This window comes from Rhodnius prolixus, unplaced genomic scaffold (assembly GCF_049639745.1).
Source record: "Rhodnius prolixus isolate KJV_2025 unplaced genomic scaffold, Rpr scaffold_9, whole genome shotgun sequence".
NCBI lineage: Eukaryota > Metazoa > Arthropoda > Insecta > Hemiptera > Reduviidae > Rhodnius > Rhodnius prolixus.
In genome coordinates, this window is record NW_027411604.1 from 19,298,201 (window position 1) to 19,319,336 (window position 21,136).

Genomic DNA, 21,136 nt, shown 5'->3' on the forward strand with positions numbered 1-21,136 from the left:
ATCGAGAAAACTCCCAAACTAGAATAAAGATACCATCTTGGATTCCTTATTAATTTATCTAATCAAATGTCATTAGGGCTCTTTATTTTCAACATAAGCTTGAGAACTCTGTTTGATTAATCAGTCAAGGTTAGATTGACCTGACTGGTCAATCTAATAAAGGATCTAAAGATTTCTGTAAGGAAGTTAAGGGTATTTCTGCAGTACTTTACTCATTCTTCTAGAGCTTCCTTTCTATCAAATATTCTTTCATTCTCCTAATTTCAATTTAAGCTGTGGCTATGTCAATTTTGGTTGGTAAAAGTGTGGACTCCACGTTACACTATTCATATTCTTTTAAAAGAATTAGAATCTTTAGTTCTCATATAAACATAAAGCATAGAGATTCTTTTTTTATTATTATTTCAAGGCTAGGGCCCTAAGGCAAAGGAGCTTGGCCAAAAATAAATATATAAAAATGAACCAGATGAAAAAAGAACTCTTTCATCTAACTCCATCATTAATATTGTAAAATAATCCTATAATAACTAAAAATATGCCAACATGGTAAATAATAAGGATTTTGGGGAGATTGTAATAATAAAAAATGTGATCAAGTGTAAAGTTATAAAATTGTATAAAAAATAAATTTTAAAAATTACTAAAATTACCATTAACAAAAGTTCAAGGGGATTCTTGGTAGTGATCACATCGTTTGTTAAAATAATCGTTCAATTTATTAGGTTATACCGGCCGGGGAATTTGGAAAATTGTGATATGTAAGTAGAGATTGTTATGTGTATGTTTGCCATTAGCTGATGTAATAATATACAGTAATATAGAGGCTAAAGTAAGAACAGAATTCTTGACTTTAAATGGTAAACCTTTTAGTAAATCTGATATTTCATGTCCTCTGTGCCACATATGTGATAAAGAAGACACTTTGTAGCAATATGACATGTAATAGTCCAGTTTTGTATATGTTAATTTATATGAATTTCATAATTTATAAATAAAGACAAGTATTATTTTTATTATCTTTAACAAATTTAGCAATGAAAAATCCAATGGTATCCATTTCTGGTGTATTTCCTGGGGCTAGTCCAAAGCGCTGAACCATACTTCTTTCTTCCTCTGAAAGGCCACTCTAATTCGAATTTTAATATTATTTAAATTTTTTTATAAATTAAAATTATATAAATTTCAATAATGCAATAAAAACAAAAACAAAACAATTATTTAGTCTCACCTCCTCTAACCCAGGAAGCCCAAAAAGTGGTTCAGATTTTGAGAGTTTTAAGTCACTATATTTGTTTAAAGCCCATTTTACCATACCTTCGTTTTCTTCAACAGTAATAGTACAAGTACTGTAAACTAAAATACCGCCTGGCTTTAACAATTCAACTGCCTGAAATGAATAAATCTATTTAAAAGTTCATTTACTATGCTGGAATTCACATTGTCATGATTCCATTCATTTACAGCTTAAAACACAAAAAAAATTCACTAACATTGTGGAATAATTTTCTCTGAAGAGATACATAAGATTTCAGTTGTCGAAGAGTAATTTTGTTATAAAGGTTAGGTCTATGACCAAGGGCACTGCAAGGGGCGTCCAATAAGATTCTATTGAATGTTGATGTTTTAAATGGTGGTCCTTCATTCGTTTGAGAACTATCATCGGTCACAGCTTTTGTTGAATCCCATATGTAGGCAAAAATATTAGTTAAACCAAACGAACTACTTAATGACATAATCTTTGCCACTTTTTGTAAATTTTTATCTAGTGCTACGATTCGTCCCTGAAATAAATACAAAAATGAATGCTATTTTAATTACTATAATATAATATGCGACTCATTAGATTAACATGTTTAAGAGACCATATTTTCCATTAATATAGCTATATGAGTAGTTTTATTTCCTGGAGAGGCACACATATCCAACACTTCTGAATCACTGCTCAGTTCTAATGTATAACTGCATATTATTGAGGGAAGATTTTGTAAAAGGCCACAATCGTATTGAATATTAATTGAAGGCACATTACTGATTCTGTAAATAACTTCAACAGCAACACCGCTACAATATAAAAACGGGTCAGATATTAATTTAACGATAGAACTGAAATACATACAACTGCAGACTGTTCTTGAAGCAAGAGTTTAACAAAAGATTTTGTACATCACATAAGTTAAGCCATACATGGACAAAAGGTTTTGTAACGCTTGGTAGTGTAGAATTACTTTCATTTACTACTTCTCTCTTTTTAAGTTAACTATTTCCACTTGTCAATAAGAATTTTTATCAGCTAAAATGAAATATTTTAGCCCACCCACAACCTTTTTAATAAATCTGCGCTGAGAAGAACCTGAAAACATTCTAATTATTTCGGATAGCCAGACGTCGCTTAAAGAGCATGCAACTTGTAGAACAAACTCATTCCTTGTTTTGAGTCTTGGGAGCTTGCCCGGCACAAAAAGGTAGCAATGGTGCCGGCAACAGATGTAATGAAGATGCATCCACTCCATTCATAATCAGTCCTTCACGCTACCAAGGACACTGATCGGAACGGCTCTTAAGCAATTTCGTTTAAGTAAAGGACGTCATATTCGGAAAAGATGTTCCAGAAATCAAACGCGGTAAAAGATTTAGACCAGATCTAAAACAAATTATGAACAAAGAGATCGTGAAGAAAGGTAGCAACGAGATTATTCTGGTGGCTGGCCTTTTTATCTCCTTGGAGGCTCGGTAGGTTCAGAAAAAGTGTACAGACTTTGAGAAAGATATGCATTAGAAAGACATTTGAAGATGGAAAGTAATGAAAATTGGAAAAAATCAGGTAGTTAAATATGAATCTAACTTTTTATTTTATTTTGAACAAAACTTACTTAAGTTTTGCGTTGTTGGCAAAAAGCATATTTCTGTTCATTTTCGCAATACCACTGCCAATATAAATTTTATCACCACAAAAATTTTTTATATAACCTCTTCGACACTTTCCTCTAAGATCTACATATATTTCTACAATTTCACCTTCACGTGTTTCTGGAAAATATGAACAAAATATCTATTTTTTTAAATTTTCATCATAACACTGATTAGAAAAAATTTAATATACTTTTGTTGTATTTATGTTATTTAAATATTTGTTACTAACTAGGTGAAAGAGATAGCACTCCTGGTGCAAAAATATTAGCACCCCTCAAAACAGCGTTACCACAAGGCACATCAATGATAACTTCACCACATTTGTTTAAATTCGGCACATAAAAAGAATCCCAAGAGCCAATCACTACACAGTCTCTAATGGTATGATGGACAAACACTTCGGGTTGTAGTTTGCAACCTAATATTGAAGATTCCTACAATACAAAATTAGGATTTTAATCAACCAATTTTTTAGCTAAAAAATAAATATGTATGGTTACTTTAAAGGAGCACAATAAGAAATTATGCTTTATATGTATGCAATTATTCCATGTAAAAGATTAAAACTTGCAACGAATAATTGAAGGGAAATTAATTGATTTATTTATTTCTGAAGAAATATGTCGTAATTGCGTCTTCTCGAAAAATAAAACGCAATGTAGGTGGGTGGACTGAAAATAAGATGTTCTTTTTATCACGAAACTGATCAGGCCATTTCTCACCCATCAATAATGGTTAAAATCTATAGTGACCTCTACTACTTTTAAATTATTCTACGAATAATTGCCCCATATAGAGGATACAATCTTCTAGGATATATGTTAGGCTAACGCTTCCATAACGCCAATGGAGCAAAGACGGACTACGTCAAAGTGGAAAGTCACTGAAGTACTATTCGAGAAGAAATTGTTCCGAACCAGAAGTTTAGAAAGACCAAAACTACCTCAGACAGGACTGTTCAGGATGCGAGATACCTATGTTGGAAACTGAAAGGTTTTAACCAAAAAATAAAGATGAAGAGCTAATGCGGCTCGAGAATGCCATGAATCGTTTATGAGCTTTCATGCTTAAAAACACCATCGCATTTTAAGTAAATAGTCAAGTTATGCCCAATTGATCCTTTAGAAACTCAACAACACCTTCATGTTCAGAAGTTTACATTTCAATTAAAGTTCATTAATGATGAACGATGTTTGTTAAGTAACACCACACCTAACTTCTATTGAAAAGATGTCTGCGAAAAACAATGAGAATGGAATTGAAAATTGCCTAGACTGTTATCTGTTTATTCTTGATTCTTTTTGATTATATAACCCAAAACCTTAGAAATACTAAGTTACCTAAATTTCACGTAACAATATAGATATTCACTTCACTAGTATTAATTATGATTACTTCAGAATAGCTTAACTAGTATTACTTTATATAAAGTTCTTCTAATACTTTCTGCAACATTTTCTGCATTATATTTAAGCGTATTCACCCTCACAGTGGTAAATTTTGGAGTAATTGTAAACCACTGCAAATCTGCAACATAATTATTGAATTATTACATTAAAATATAGAATGTTAATCAATATTTAATGCGCCATATGGCAATAAAATAAAGTCCTCTACACTTTGATTGGGATATTCTATTTATGCCCACCGCTAACTCTTGTCACCTTATCCAAGTCAGTTTTAGAGAATTCCATCGTTCTCTAATAACGGCCATACACAATTTGAAACTAGATATTTTTATTCTTTGCTGCAGATATTCCTTGTAGATATAAAATAAGGCTTTCCTCATTCCTATATTATTAGAAGATTCTAGGAAAAGTTTATTGGAGTATTCGCTTCTCCTGCAACTTTTACAAGGTGGTACAAACTTTGTGGGGACTATTTTAAGACGAACTTGATGATAAATTTTTGAGGAATTGTTACTTTCTGAAAGTTTTATCTTTCCATGGTGTGCTTCGACTGTGTGAGGAGGGTTAGAACTCTGAATATGCTGACGAACGAAAAAAGAAATAATGTTTCTAAATTCATGTAAATTCGCTTCTTCGGTTCAGAATTCTAACCCTCTTCACACAGTCGAAACACACCATGGAAAGATAAAACTTTCAGAAAGTAATAATTCCTCAAAAATTCATCATCAAGTTCTAGTCTTAAAATAGTCCCCACAAAGTTTGTACCACCTTGTAAAAGTTGCAGAAGAAGCGAATACTCCAATAAACTTATTCCCAAAATCATCATTATGAATTAAATTACTACAGCTATCTAGACTTCGTTATCAATTGAGGAAGATGTTCTACGAAAATAATAAAGATAAACTCACTTGTTTTATAAATCTCAGGAATGCATGACAAAACGTCTTCACTATTTCTAAAGGGTATTATTTCAAAACTCATTGTAGCAATAACAGCGCAAGCACTGCATTAGTAGATCATCACAAACTTTTGCACCAGTCTGGATACTAAATGAAATCAAGAATATACTTTTTTAAACAAATTAAAAAAAAAAAAAGATATAAAAAGTGTCAAATCAACTAAATCAAAAAGTATGTTAAAAACAAGAATCTGGTTACATAACAGTTTGGCAAGAAATACTCCTAAGTATCCATCAGTGTTTTTAAACAACAATGCTACATTTAAGGAACTTAATTTTAATTTATAGAACAAGAAAACGTACAGTGGAAATTATGAAGAAGAGAATGGCTTCAGCTCAGTTATTAGAACACTAATTAGTTTAACATGATAACATTAGACAGAATAGAAATTCGTGTCACCTGATTTTAGAATTCCAATTGAAGAATTTGAATGTATTCACCAAAAATATCCTTCATGCCCATCTAAGTTAAAATACAATTTACAAAGTAACAGCTTAGAAGGTACCGATCTGTAGGAAACGTGTTCATTGCCACTTAATTCAGTATTTCGCCTGCAGAATACACCAGCATCCAATTGATGGGAAATTAAACATGCTTAAATTTTTCTTCTTCAAGAAAATAAGAAAATCAAAGACAGTTTCTATGTCTGCATTTGTTTGATTTAATTATGGCTCATTATGCTCAGTTAATTTTTGGTTATGTCCTTATTTATTTCAGATTTTAAATTTCTATGAACGGTACTTGTTCCTATAATAACTGTAATATGTGTGGCAACTCAGTTTATCCTCATCTATTTATCTCTCCGTTCACTCCTGCTTTATTATTACTCAATCTTTTTGAATTAATAGTTTAAAACTGAAGAGTGCACCGAGGCAGAGGCGCACTACTTCGTGAATGCCAGCGCTTCTGACAGTATAAATTGAGGGGATTTGGAGTGGTTGTATTACAGAAGGACAAGTTCATGAACTTAGCGCTGAAGAATTTGAGAAGGTATTGCAACATGTTGCTAGATTTAAGATGGAAAAAATGTGAGGATTGAATGTGAGAGTTAGATTTTTCTAATGGCTCAGGGGCAACTCTGGTTTAGGTTCTAGCCTAAGAGCACTCCTCTCTAAGAATAATAACAATAATCATATTAGACATTAAAAAAAAAAAAAAAAATAGAATACTTTAATTAATTGGGTGAAAATAGAATCGTCCTGGACCACTACATAGTGATGTTAACATGATCTATGTGGAAGAGGTGTTTGATTAATTAACAATAAAACGAAGAAAAACTAATTCAGTCTGCACGATCTTGTCAAAGATAAGAGTAAGAGTAAATCATAGTTCAAACATGATCTATTGTAAAAAATTATTGTTCCTTTATCTCTTTTTATTAGTAAGAATTACAAATGTTTCACATAGTTCAGTCTGCTTCTTTACTGAGAGCTTTTTAATAATTAAGAGGGCTGCCTCCTAGCTTGGAAACTGGAGACGCCTTTTCATAACTAAAAATATCCTTCTCATCGAATGTAGAAGTGCCCGCCAGGTTGAAAATGTATTCCATAATTTCTATTTTATCAAATTTTTCTGGGAAGTATTCAAACATTATTTTTTTTTATGCAACAGGTTTTACGATAAATATTTCATAAATCTCTAGATATTTGGAATTTTGAAAAAATAAAGTGAAACCATTAATGAGTTATAATTTATTGTAACACAGCAACAGAGGAAATAGCTCTGAAGTACTGCACAGTTAATTATTGATTTATAATGATATAATATAATAATGATAATAATATAATGGTAGTAATAGAAACAAATCAGTGCACATGTTCTGTAACATTACAGATAACTTTCATTTTTACTTAAATAATGTTATCATTTATAGAACTGCATCTACATAAGTGGTATATGAATATGTTAAGAATAATGATTAAAATCAAACCTTTAAAAGGCTGTTCTAAAATTTAGACGATTTATGAGATTTAAAATCTTTTAAAATATTTGCTGTAAACAGTTTATACGTGCAGCAGTTTTATAATCATGAGGTATGAGGGTATTAATTTTTTTAGCAATATCTTCATTATTTAACATATCTTGATGATTACTATCACTGCTTATGTACATTTCTGGGGTTCTCTTGCAATACTGTAAAGATAAGGAGAGAAATGTTAATTTAATAAGTTCAGCTGGGTTAGAATGCGAGAGTTAATTTAATTTAGTGATCGGATTTTTATCTATATTTTAATGTTAATTACAATTATTCACACTATTGACTGATGAAACTCTTTTTTCATTTATATATAAACATATTATCAGCATTGTGTTAATATCTATAAGCAAAAAACTAAGAACCTTTAAATGGTCAGTTTCTAAGGAGCTACACAAAAGGAACAAATAATTGTAACACTCCTTTTTTCTACGACCCATTTATGGCTCACTGTCTGGTGATGGTGAAGTTGCCTGTAACGAAAAAGCCCAGTCTAGAGTCCCGCAGTGCTCGGAAAAACGCCCCGAGCACCAGTGACCTTAGATCTTAATGTGCCTTAACTAGAAAATAATTCTCCCTTAGTTGCGCTAATGATGTTGCAGCCGATGCGTTTAAAAAAAAACTGACTTTTCTAGAATCCAAAAATAATTAGAGCCAGAATCATTAGTAGGAATCGTTATGTTGGTCGCTTTTAATGGTATTTCAGTTCTAAGAACTGTCTACAGAGGTGCATCTAATTACTTATGAGATAAATAAGAAATACCTGAACAGTCAGAAGAATTATTTTCGGCCTTCTTTAAAGAACATGAATTGTGGATTTCATCCAACTTGGTAAGAAATAGGAAAAATAGGTGACAGTAAGTTTTGAGTAAAAGAGTTTGCTAGAGAATCCGAAAACTCTTGAACAGGATGAATGAAGGGAAAGACGAGAGTTAGGTAATGCTTCCAGACAGCCGAAGGTCGCATTAGTAAGAAAATATTATTGAGGAGACCAAGTGATCCTACAAGAATTGAATTACCATTCAGGAAGAAGATATTACACCAAAGGCTCTAACACTGCTCGAGCTTATCTCATGACTCACTACTTGATACGTCTTTTTGAAAATAAATCCGAAATGATGCATTAGAATATAATTTTTTTTTCAAGAAGATTATCCCTATCGATTATAAATTATATTAGAAAACAGTGACCCAAATTATAATAGTTTTAGAAAGCTATGAACAACATTACATTGTAGTTACATTTTCTTCAGAAGTGAAAATAACAAGAAATCCAACCTGGTACAAATTACTCAGATAAGAAGATTGGCACGAAGTTTTCAAAAAAAACAAAAAAGAAAGAAAGAAAAATCATTTTCAAACTATCAAAATTAAATTATTAAAACAACTAACCTGAATGATGTCATTAGAAAAACTGTGATCAGATTCATCGTTATGACAGAACATAAAGTATTTTCCTTGGTACTTTTTACCACTTGGACGATAATTAATTAGCGATATTAAACAAGTTTTGAGTAGTTTAAATCCACTGCCAATATTTTCTTTTAAAGAATCATCAATTTCAGCATTTAGTAGAGCAAACTCAAGTTTTTCTTCCCAGGTATTTAGTGAAGGTAATTTCTTTTTTATCTGTAATTATAAAAAAGTATTTTAGTTCTCTATTTTCGATTAGAAAGTAGTCTTTGTTAATATTGTTTTGTATTAATTGTTAATTTTATTGTGTTTTATAATTTTGTTTAGCGATAATTATGTCGAGCAGGATTTATAAAAAATATTCATAAATTTCACCTCCTGTATTATAATTTTCTTTAATTACAGTTAGAAGTAATATCAAATGAAATCTTATTAATAAACTGCATTTTTTATTTTTAAGAGAAAAATAGTTCATAAATAATATCCATGACTTTTTCACTTACTTGGTAAGGCAGTTTAATGTATTTATTTATAAGATAAGTATCTTCCTGTTGTAATACAAACGAGACCCAACGTTGTACAGAATCTGGTGCACTATCTAGCATTATCAGATATACCTGTTTGCCATTTTCTTCTAAATACTTGGCCAAACTTATGCCAAGAGCACCTCCCCAATCATTGGTTATCAAAGTAAATATATTGAGATTAAACTTTCTCAAATCCTGAAAAATTATTGTAGCGCATATTACTGATTATGTTCAAAATAAAAATAGTATTAATGATCTGAAGTTGACTCACTTCACATAATTCTTTAGCTACAGCATCAATGTCCTCTAAATTAGATGGTAATCTTGCTTCAAATGTTGGATGAAATAATCTGGAAGTCAATACTTCCATTTCGTTTAGTTTTAAACTGGATATGACGAACACGGGCGATTCTTCTCTATTATATTTATGTGATGAACAAGATGAAGTTACCTCTACAAAGCATGCTTTTTCCGTATCTTTCTTAAATAATTTCAATAATTCTTCTACATCGTTTGGTAACCGTTGTTGTAAATTTAAGTAATCTTTGTTCCCTGTTAAAAGCATAAAATTTTTACATTAAGGTAATATGTTTTCTGATAGTAAAGAAAATTAGAAAGTAAACATGTAGATAAAGTAGTGAGTGCAAAGTAGTCATTTAATGGAAGAAATTAGGCAATACTTCAAAAAATGTATAACTCACTCTTATATAATTCGTCTGATAATTTTGTTTACTTAAAATATGAAGGGGCGTAAGTATCTGAGATCTCTGGTGCCCAGAGCCTTTTTGAGTGCACTGTTGTCATCCGGATACAGACAACACTTTCAAGCCCCGGAAAATGAGGTACAGGAAGAGAAAATCATAGGATGGAAATGTAAACTCAAACCCGGTACCTTCGAATGAGGCAACTAAAAGCTTAATTCCTTCCCTGATAAAATTTTAAAATAATTAATAGTGATTTATACTCGACCATTATCAAATATGGCGTGCAGTCTGTCAGAAACTGGTAGCTTTATTTGAAAAGTTCGCTAGCAAAACTTTAGCCATGAACGATTCGAAAAATCAAAATATTATCTAAATTTGATGATCAACCCTTGTACAACTGCCCTACCGGACAGTTTTAATTAGAAATTCTGTAATTAAATGAAAAATTTCCTCCTTTATAATAAAATTGCTTAAAGAACCAAATTAGGATATTTGTTCTTGGAGTGCATGTTCAACAAAAAATTCTTCCATCTTGAACAACTAATATAATTCTCTTAAAATTCCCCAAATTTTTCCTGTCAACTTTCTTCAGACCTTCCGATCTCCTTCGCTCATCTCACATCCAACCCATCTATCCATGTATTCACCATCCATTCTTAGCATGTGCTGCGGAGTGTACTCTCACTAACATTTTAGGCATCTTCATTAACCTTCATAAGATTATCAAAAATTGAAAGTCTTATTTAAATACATATAAATTGGCACCATTTATCTTTATTGCACGATAGATAAGCACCCTTTAAATAATTCTAAGACAAAAGAAAACTGAGTAGTACTGTACGGACAGAGTTCTTTACAATGATTTGCAATATCAATTCTGAAAACTGGTTTTGTCAAATTTTAAAACAGCATTCTGTTTTCTGTTATCTTATAATACTATCAACACAGGGTTGGGGAAGGCTCCATTGTAAGGTTCCATTTTAATGTAATGTATATTTTAGTATCTAGATATATTAATTTAGTGTAAGTGTATCATTGTGAGAATGAAAAATGATTCAAATATTCGTTAGAAGAAAATAGTAAGTTAAAACCATCAGAATATTAAGCGAAATCGTGGGAGCGTTCGTACCAGTTTTGATTATTATTATTATCAATTATTTTTTCTTTTAAATTATTGCAAATTAAAAAAATATTTTTGTAACTTTCATTAGCAATGTTAAGAAATCAGCCAAAACCCAATATCTAAAAATAATTTAAGTAAAAATTACCTGCTCTGACAATGCTAGCATCTTCTTTTAAAAAAACCACAGGAGTTTCCAATATTTTATTTCTAAAACGTTCAAGTTCTAACAAGATTGTTGCCGAATTAAACTGAAGCACATCACCAGAAATAGCAAGTGTGGACAAATGATTGGCATTTCTCAATTCACATGTTGTCTCTCCGCCATTTCCGATGCAAACAAAATTACATTTGCAGTTTATCTCTCTTAATACAGAATCTAAAAGGCTTGCATCATTATCTAAATCCTTAAAAAAGAGATTTGAATTTATTTATTTTCTTAAACATGTTCAAATTATTGAAGCATTTATATATAAATTGCGTGAATCTTAATAATTCTACCATCAAAATAATACAAATTCAAAACAGAGATTTGAATGTATGGTTCTAGGAATAGAACTATTTCTTCATTCCTACCTTCCCAACAAGGTACACATCTTCTATTTGTTCGGTAGAATTCAATTCTTCTAACCATTTCTTAACAAAACTTCTATCAATATGATTACTGTTTAATTTGACACTGACTGAAGGATGGTTGTTTAAAGTACTAGTTAATCTGAAAGAAAGTTATTGTGAGTTACATTCAGAAAGATTTTTAATTTCATCAAAGGTCTTCTAAAGGAGCAGCATTGGCGAACAAAACAAGAATAGTAATTAATTCATTTCTAGTTGCACGTCATTAGGTAGGAAGTCCTGACGATTCCCTGAAGAAATAGCTAGTACACTTCCCTCTAAATAATAATGAAAAGTAACTTAACTGTTACTTTAAAAATAATAATTTTATTGGTATAAATTGAAAGAAAACTTTTGTGATCATATGTTAATTTTCATTTACATGATTTCTTCTTTTCACTAGTCTTGCATCTCGAAAAAGTTAAAGCGAAGGGAAATCAGTTCGTTTTATATTTGAAGTTTGTAAGCAGAAGTGTGTTTTATAATTTTCCCTAAATCTGAAAACTGAATACAATGAATATGTGATTTGTTTAATTATTAAACAAAAGTTATACATATTCATTACTAAATCTGCATGTTCATAATTAATATATCCTAAAGTCAGCACTTATAGATAGCGTCCGGCTTTTACTTAAATTTTATGTAGACATAGCATGGGTCCATGAAGGCGGACAAAACTTTTATACTTACCAAAACCACTTTAAAGATTACTATTAGAACAGGAGCAAAAAATGACTAGATTTACTTAACTAAATCTCAATAAGAAATTATTGTATTATTTTTTCCCTGCATTAGTGCAATTGTAATTAGTGTTCAACATTTTAACGGTCATAACCTGTGTTGTGTTGATGTAACTAAACTTTGCTCTTCAATCAGAAGATGGATATGTTGTGCTCCTCTTACTACTAACCAATTTAACAAATCCAACCAAAAAATTTCGTTTTGACCTGTAATACACGAAGGATACGAATTAAATTAAAGAGAATCAACTTTAATTATAGGTACTAAAAAACATAATCTTACAATATATAATGTAGCTTCTTTCTGAGATACATGTGAATACGTTTTTCCTAACGTTTAAACAGTTACTGTCCATTGTAGTTACTGTCCATTTTACAGATTGTAGACTTTCATTTCTAAAATATAAAATATAAAAAATGTGGTTGTCATCAATATAATACATCAATCAATCATATATTGCAGGAAAGTTTCTCGGAAAAAAAAATCAGTCAAATAAAGGACTAACTTCTAGAAATGCATAGAGCATTACTCCAAAGATAGGTGTCCGATAGTGTAAATATATAAGAGAAAACCCCTCATAAAAAAGTATCCTTTTTATTTCTTAAAAGAAAAATAATAATAATAAATAAATACATAATTTATATAAAAATAAAGTTGACCGCGCAATTCTGCAATTTTTTGCTACACCACACAAAAAGTTCCACAAGACAAATTTACAGTCAATTAATTCAAACATTCTCAAAATTTTAACTTTTTCAATTTGCGCACTAGTTCAGATGATTCTACAGAATTATGTAATATGCCCGGCCCTATAATAACACAATAGACTTTTCTCACCTTTTTTTTTTGTTCATATATTTTTTATGTATAATGAAACCTGATCTTAGAATGGTTGAATGAAAAGTAGAAATATTACTGAGACGGATTATACAAGAAGAGTGAACTAGTGAAAGTGGACTTGTTTGTATGAACAAATAAATTCATATTTTTAATGAACTTATAATTTTACTGAATTAATACAGTAATAAAGTTGGTAGACATCATGAACACTAAGGGAAAATACTAGGGGAAGATCATGAAAAAAATAACACGAACAATATTTAACAAATTTCAGAAAGTCGATAACTAAGAGATAAATCACTTTGACCACTTAGAACTGAAGTTCGTTTCTTGCGCGAGAGAGAGAACTTAATTTTTTGTTAAAGCATTGTTTTCTACTCTTTTTTTTTCGGCGCATCGACGACTATGGTCGTTAGCGCCTCCTACCTACTATTTACATAACAACATTACTAAGTATTAAAATCTTTAAAATGGACTTTTTCTCCTCTTAAAAAAAAAAAGATATACTTACTTTAGCATATCAATGAACTCGTCATTAAAAGTTTCCACAGGAATTCTGGTGGTTTGAAATGGCTTAACGTGTCCCTTTTTTATTCCGACTGCCAGCTGCTTTTGGATAATTTTTTTTTCAGATGGATGAATATCCAAAAGTAAATCAACATGAAAAACGTACAAACCAATTTGTTTGGTGAATACTGACATGCCTGTAAATGTATAAGATTCTTCATTAATTTAATTATTCAGAATTTAATTTATAGGTTCTAAGGCTCTTACAATGTGAAAATTTGTGGATAGTACACTACTAAAGGACCTCTAGGAAATTATCCTCTCTCACATGTATTTCTTGTTCTAGTCAGCAGGATAAAAACAGCGCTTGCAGTAAAGATATACTATCTTTGAAGAGGAGAGAGTCCTAGCAAAAGGGTCGTTTCATGCTTTAAAAAAGTTTCCTTTAGAGGAAAACGATCGTTCTTCGATTCGTTCTTACAGCTGTGAATCCCAGGTGGCTCAAATCCGCGTATGGATTGTTGTAGTCTCAATTTAAAAAACTTTTTACACTCTAGTGCCTAGAGAAGCCTCGGATAGCTTAGAACTTGATCCCTACAATAAAACGAATATTACATTTCTATGCACTGGAAGTGAAAACTAATACCCAAGAGAATAACTTTTGTCAGTATTTTTATTTATAAGTTTACAATAGCTCTTAGAGTGTAAAATTACAATTCAAACCCAAAAAGTAAAAACCGTCCAATCACAATACTTGTATTATGTATTATACTTTCAAGAAATCATTTCTAAACGAGTGTATGAATAAGAATTAATGACGAGTTTTCCCAGGGACGATCAAAGAATTCAAAACAAGGAAACATGGAATTTCAAGTACTCATTATGCTTACCAATTGTTGAATGGTTCTTCATTTGTTCGACGTTCAGCTGGTATAGTACTCCGCGATTTCCTATACATCTTAAAGATGCTTTGCAAGTAGATATTTCTCCCGAGGCATTAACAATTAGGTTAACGCCCCTACCTTTTGTTAAAATGTTTATCGATGCATCAAAATGCCCAGGTTTATACAATAATATGTGATCTTCGTTTATCTAAGCATAAATCAATACATATAATAGAAAATGATTGTTAAAATTGTTAAAATAATTATAATATTTGTAATTGTTATACCATTGGAAATAATTGATTAATTTGCTTTTTCTCTTCAACAGTCTTATAAGTAGTAAAAACCTCACAACCTTCAGCTAACGCAATATTAATTATTGCTTGAGACAAAAGTAAACATCCTTGATGTGCTAATAATATTGTGCTCTTTACAGGGATTTTTCTTTTAAGCCACATATAATAGGCCTGAAACAAATCAATATTATTCATTAACATTATTGTTACAATTATGAATTGGTTTAATACTTAATACTTGTTGAGGACTTAACAAAGATAAAAGTAATATTATATAAAATGAAAACGAGGTGTATAAAAATAAAAAAAAAAGGTGGAATTCTCACAAGACCTTCTCCTGAAGTAATTGTATTATAATATTAATAAATTATTATTATAATAATATTATTGCTTATTGAAAGATAGTGTGCAAGTAAGAGAACAGCAGCAAAATTGTGCTAATTTATTGCAGGTCAGACTAACTTAATTGCTTTTGGCTGCTTTTTTGCGTCTCACGTTACGAAAGAAAATTATGATAATAACAATACCAGGCGCCACGGTAGCCGAGCGGTTAGAGGCGAGACCTGCGAAGCTAATATGTATTGTGGTACTGGGTTCGATTCCCGGTCTCAGGCCTTGGATTTTAATTAATGGTTAATAAAAGAAATTTACAGTAAAGTATGTTTGCTAGTCGCCTCCGTCCACGACACCTAATTGGTAGTTTGGATGTTAAGCCCCGCCTGAAAAAATAGTAATACCATTTAAATTGATCTAGGAACTCCTTCTGAAGACATATAACGGAACGATAAATGAACTTTCTTCGTACATCTAATATCATTACTAAAAGCGTTACCAGTTCCGTACAACATATCATCAGCAATACAGCAGTAGCTCTTAACCAATATAATAAAAAATTAACTCCTACATTTATATCCCCTCTTGCGCAGAATTTTTAGAAACTTTGCACACAGATACTCAATAAAGAGAATATAAAATTCTATACTCATTCAAAGAAGATCGATGCTTTGAAAATCATTTCTATATTTTTAGCAAATGAAACTGAACTAAATTCCAAAGTAAATACTTGATTTGCTCAAATTTGTAGCACCTTTCATAAATCAGACTGTTTAAACAGAATTGCAGATTTAAAACCTAACTTAAAATGAGCAAAACTCACAGCTGAATACCACAGTGGTACAGAAGCAGCATCTTCATAGGACCAATTGTCTGGCTTTTTCCAACATAAATATTCATCTTCAATTAGAGTTTTTTTGTCTGTCATTCTGCCAATACCAAACACTATGCTTCCCGATTTGTCTGCGCCACAATAATCTAATGGTCCAATCTATAAAAAAAGAAAAAGAAAAATAATATTATAGCGAGCCTCGTTAAAATTGTATTATGAATTATAGAATAAATACCTTTTGTCCTTGTTCAGATTCTCTATCCTCACATATGTTCAGTCCAAGTGCAATCAACGAAATTTTCTCGCTCCTTAAAGTAATAAGAGAATAAATAATTTAACCATTAAAAAAAGTCTGATATGAGACATCAATTTGACACAACTTTCTCTTATTACGATTCTAAAAATTTTAGCTTATAGTTTTTTTTTTCCAACTTCCAATTTTAAAAGATTTATTTTTACTAAGATTATAAGGGGAAGTAACCTAATAAACTACTCCACCGTCAACCTATTCCGTCCTAAAATCTTAAACTTAACCTTCTCACACACTTCACAAACCATATAGGAGATATGGATAGATATTTCCTACTCCATCTCATAACTTTACAGAAGGGATTAGACAAAGAGCACTATTATGTAGAGACATATTCGTAAATCAAAATGCCCATTGAGGAACCAACTAGGATACTGAGAGATACCAATGAATGACTCGTCCACAACTCACAATCCGAATCCGTTGGGCCCCGAATCAACATTTTGTACTGTCCACTACACACAAAGCACAACTACTTATATGCTGCCAGGCCGATCACACCCAGAAGAAACCCAACAAGCATGTGCCATACGATACGCCAAAATTCCTAAGCTTCAGTCGAGTTCGGGATCCAATCGAAATATTTCAGTTTTTTGAGATCTTATGTTCACACACACACACACACACACACACATTTGGCAAATGTGGAAGTTTTTTTTTTTTCAAATTGTTAGCATTAAGAGTTTAAATTAACTAAATCTACTGTGATAAAATCCTACCACAATCAACTATTTGGAAAAATATTTCAGAAAGATTATTTGCATTCTTTAATAGAATTTTATTTGGAATATTTAATGTACTTCATTGGCAGCATTTTAAGGGCAGCTGTTATTTTTCTAACTTAGAAAACTAAAAACTTATTTCTGTCTTAATTTTAAAAGGAAAGAAAAGAAAGAAATGAATTACTTGATAGCTGATAACGGATAAAGTAGTTTGTTCGTTAATCTGATAGTTGGTTGAACTTGGCCCGTTGAAGTCACTGGTTTGTTTAATAATTTTAGACATCCCCATTCTCTATCTATATTTATATTCATTACTAAGTCCATCTCCAATTGCTCCTTGTAGAACGGTTTGTCCAAGGCAAATTGTGGTGCTTTCTCATCCAAGAAAACAAATCTAGGAAAGATACTTGACATTTAAAAAATCAAAAAGAAAGAAAAGGGACAAATAAAGGGATAAAGTTCTAGGCAACAATAATAATAAACCTGATTAGATCTGAATTCTCCAAACTGAGACAATATTTCATTAAATTGTAAACCGCTGACAATGAATTTGTTCTTCCCACAACATGTACAGTTTCTAAAGAACTTGCTTTAGAATCTTCCTGGCTAAGAAATGTTTTTAACAAATTCTTCCATTGCTTATTACTAGTATCTATTACATCTGAACGTTTTATTAGATAATTCTAAAAACGAAAAGTAATCATTAGAATTGATAAACTTAATTAATATTATCTTTAAAACATCTGTGTCTATCCTTTGCGCTTACCGCTTTATATAAGGTGAATAGTTGTTCATTGAATTTAAATTCGTACAAAGGAAAAAATTGTTCGGGATTTTCTAAAACTTCATCTTTATCTTTTAAAATTATAAACCCTGAGTTTACTTTCTTTAAACATTTAAAATTTATTTCACATGTAGAAATTCTGCCTAACATTAGTAAGTTGTTATTCTTTCCCAATTCCAAATAAACATGACTCAGTGTATCTTCCGAGGGTGATACTATGAATTCGACCTTAAACAGAATTATTTCAATATGTATATAAAATAATAGAAAACAGAAATGTGGTCATCCCTATTCAGAATAAGGTATAGCTCAATTATTCAAAAGATTTCATCACAAAAATAATAATACTCGTATACCAGCCGGTCATACTAATTACAATATCCACCTTATGTCACAATGTTTTTAATTTTAAACAAGAAAAATAAAGTTCTTTAGCCTGATTGAGGGGGACTTAGATGGTACATTTTATGAAATTTCGCTTTTGATTATACAATTAAAAAATTATTTAGTTCAATTATACAGTTCATCACCGGCCAGTGAGTTGTAAGAAGCTCCTCAAAAAGATAAAATCTAATAACCAGTTGTTGGATTCGTACCTAGGATCTCCGCGAGGGAATCCAATGCGCTAACCACATATTTAGATATTCTGGGTCTGCCATCGGACTTTATGACTCCCAAATATAACTTCAACAAGCCTTTCAAAGTCTGTATTGGGGACCGGGAGACTTGGACACGTGGACCCCCAGTTGAGGGAGATTCGATGTGGTACACGGATGGCTCCAAGACGGAGGAGGGTGTGGGAGCGGGAGTGTACGGGGCGAAGCCGAAATGCAGCTTTTCGGTTAGCCTATGAAAACTAGCTACAGTTTTTCAGGCTGAGCTAGCTGCAATTAGGTTCTGTGCTGCCGAGATTAAAGGGCGAAGAATTATTAATTCCAAGGTCGTAATTTTCTCGGATAGTCAGGCTGCTCTACGGGCAATTAGTTTCTACCAGGTCAACTCAAGGTTGGTTTGGGACTGTCTGGGTGCCCTGAAGGAAATTATTGACCAAAATAAGGTCTTTCTGGTCTGGGTACCTGGTAATTCAGGACATAAGGGAAACGAAGCGGCAGATTTATTGGCCCGGGAAGGCTCTGCGGGACGCTTCGTTGGCCCGGAGCCCTGTTTTGGGGTTCCAAAGTGTGTTAAGGCAGCGACCATTAACTTATGGATGCAGAGTAGGTCTAAGGAGTGGTGGCTTGCCACCACTGGGCAGAGACAGGCGAAGGAGTTTATTAAAGGCTATTCGCCGAGGCTGACTGCAGAATTAATCCGTCAAGGCCGTGGGGCTATAAGGATGATTGTAGGCCTATTAACTGGCCACTGCAGACTCAGAAAACACATGCATCGCATGGGCCTGGCAGATGATAGCCTATGTAGGTTCTGTCACGAAGAGGAGGAAACGGACTGCACGTGTTGTGTCAGTGTGAGGGGCTCGTGTGGCTAAGGAAGTTACTTCTCGGGGAGGAAAAGCCAAGGCCTGTGAGCTTTACCCAAGAGTCGCCTTCCAGCATTAAGAGTCTGATTAAAAGGACAGGTCTGGAGGGTGAGCTCTAAAGTGAGGGGAGCCACAATAGATCCAAAGGGGTCGCAGTGGCGTAGGCCTTGAGGCAGCCCTAGTCTAATCTAATCTAATCTAAATCGGGGCACTTCCTTATTAGACTCCTTGTGGAGTTTTGAGGTAGTGTTTAGATATGCTGTGAGAGGGTAGTAGTGTTGTGCTAATGATTTGTGAAACTTTTTGCATTTTGTTTCAATATGTGTACATCAAAAGGGAGGTTAGTACGAGTATTTAGGGCAAGGTTAGAAACTGGAGATGTTTCTTATTAGTAAATATTAAAACTATATTCTGTTCAAGTTAGAAGTTTTCATGTAACCCTAAACTTATGGCTTTATAGGTATGATAACGGGGTTGTAAATTAACAACACGTTGAGAGCTTGTCATTTTCTTTTCCGTTCACAAATCGCCTTAGATGTCAGAATCTGAAATTTAATGCTTATTTTTAAGTAAAATGTGGAAGTTCCAAGCAAGGCGGCGGTCTAAGAGTCCTAGGTAGCTAGTCACAGTCTTCTATCGGAGCTGAATTTGGTTAAAGTAGACTATTGGACATGATCGTTTCTGTAGAGTGAATATCATGGGTGTAGATTTCTAACTGTTGATTTAGACTTTCTATTTTCGACGTGTTTCTATTTTGTTGCGTGGCACCAATATCTGTCCATGAGTAGTCGCTGTCTTGATAAGATGGCAGTATCGTTTGCAAATGTCACAGTTGGTGAGTAGTTTGTCATAAATGTACAAAAGTAAACCTAAGATACTCCCTTGCGCGACGCCAGCCTTTACAGAATATCTGGTGGATAATACGTCTTTCTCTCGCACAAAAGAACTAATGGTAAGTAAAAATGAGTGATAAGGTAGTGCGTGAAATGAAGAAACTTTTTTTTTACTTTATAAAGGTGATCTGGATTTCAGACCGAGACAGTGTCTCGGAGACACTCAAAGCCAAGTCACATTTAAAAACTTCGCAGAACTGCTATCTCGATAGTCTATGATAATGTACAGTCAAGTTTAAGATGCAAAAATCGAACTGATGGTGTGGAAGGATCTGAGAATCTAGTACGGTATGATTAGAAGTAATTTATAAAATAGTTTGCCGAGGAGAAGGTCAGCAAGATGATGGTAAAGTTTAGATTTTCCAGGTTTTTGAATAGAAGTATTGAGAAGAATTTCCGTCAATTGGGGAAAAACAAGACTTAGTATTGAAGAAATAAGTAAAAATGTTTAATGATTATCGGGAAAAAATGGCAGTTTTTTTTTGAGATCGAAACCAGGAGACTTTCGAAGAAGAAACTTGTTGATGGCACATTTTATATCGGGAGGATTACAATGTCGAGATGTAAAAGTTAGTTATAATGGAGTAACGAGGTTCACTGAAAATTTGAACCACTGAATTCTTTCTTGGGTCTGATGTGGCTCAAATTCTTTGGACAGGTTTCTGGCAAACGTTGTTTTTTTTATAAAACTCTTGGCGATTCCAGGCTGGAAAAGAGAAGTAATTTAATACTTTTTTGTTGTGTTTTATTGAGTTTATTTTGAGTTGAAATACATTCATCTATGCAGTAACGATTCATCTTGTCCCATTTAAAATTGACTTTATTTTATTACTTGTTCTCAATAGGGACAAATAAAACAAAACGTATACCACGCGATTTTATGAGCGT

At 32.2% G+C, this 21,136-nt stretch overlaps 2 protein-coding genes across 5 annotated transcripts; both read right to left on the reverse strand.

The window, feature by feature from the left end:
* Positions 1–984: 984 nt before the first annotated feature.
* On the reverse strand, positions 985–5,833 carry LOC141453916 (tRNA (cytosine(72)-C(5))-methyltransferase NSUN6). Of its 3 annotated transcripts, none has more exons than XM_074127545.1 (9): positions 5,678–5,833; positions 5,228–5,365; positions 4,331–4,437; positions 3,140–3,344; positions 2,871–3,027; positions 1,863–2,061; positions 1,491–1,781; positions 1,229–1,387; positions 985–1,113 (listed from the first exon to the last, which is right to left on the reverse strand). In XM_074127545.1, the coding sequence occupies exons 2-9, from the start codon at positions 5,298–5,300 to the stop codon at positions 1,078–1,080; spliced, it is 1,227 nt and encodes a 408-aa protein (XP_073983646.1). In that variant the 5' UTR covers positions 5,301–5,365; positions 5,678–5,833; the 3' UTR covers positions 985–1,077. The 3 variants fall into 3 exon arrangements, with proteins under 3 accessions (XP_073983646.1, XP_073983644.1, XP_073983645.1); XM_074127543.1 differs by having other exon boundaries at positions 985–1,126; XM_074127544.1 differs by having other exon boundaries at positions 985–1,126; positions 5,581–5,740.
* A 595-nt stretch (positions 5,834–6,428) lies between these two features.
* LOC141453915 (uncharacterized) lies at positions 6,429–18,105 on the reverse strand. Of its 2 annotated transcripts, XR_012458306.1 has the most exons (17): positions 17,861–18,105; positions 17,578–17,777; positions 17,279–17,488; positions 16,298–16,370; positions 16,054–16,221; positions 14,889–15,068; positions 14,608–14,809; positions 13,722–13,914; positions 12,653–12,765; positions 12,465–12,576; positions 11,594–11,732; positions 11,166–11,424; positions 9,465–9,745; positions 9,170–9,388; positions 8,646–8,882; positions 7,209–7,411; positions 6,429–6,850 (listed from the first exon to the last, which is right to left on the reverse strand). XR_012458306.1 is itself a non-coding variant. In XM_074127542.1 (16 exons), the coding sequence occupies exons 1-16, from the start codon at positions 18,026–18,028 to the stop codon at positions 7,259–7,261; spliced, it is 2,907 nt and encodes a 968-aa protein (XP_073983643.1). In that variant the 5' UTR covers positions 18,029–18,105; the 3' UTR covers positions 6,923–7,258. The 2 variants fall into 2 exon arrangements, 1 of the variants encoding a protein (XP_073983643.1); XM_074127542.1 differs by lacking the exon at positions 6,429–6,850 and having other exon boundaries at positions 6,923–7,411.
* Positions 18,106–21,136: the final 3,031 nt, after the last annotated feature.

Coding starts and splice junctions, on each gene's coding strand:
- LOC141453916 (XM_074127543.1), bottom strand. CDS start 5,300: ATGAGTTTTGAAATAATACCCTTTAGAAATAGTGAAGACGTTTTGTCA. Junction 3,345..4,330: donor TTAGAAGAACTTTATATAAA/GTAATACTAGTT, acceptor TTTGTATTGTAG/GAATCTTCAATATTAGGTTG. Junction 1,782..1,862: donor CTATATTAATGGAAAATATG/GTCTCTTAAACA, acceptor TATTTATTTCAG/GGACGAATCGTAGCACTAGA.
- LOC141453915 (XM_074127542.1), bottom strand. CDS start 18,028: ATGTTAGGCAGAATTTCTACATGTGAAATAAATTTTAAATGTTTAAAG. Junction 17,778..17,860: donor TATTCACCTTATATAAAGCG/GTAAGCGCAAAG, acceptor TTTCGTTTTTAG/AATTATCTAATAAAACGTTC. Junction 11,733..12,464: donor GTTACATCAACACAACACAG/GTTATGACCGTT, acceptor ACTTTCTTTCAG/ATTAACTAGTACTTTAAACA.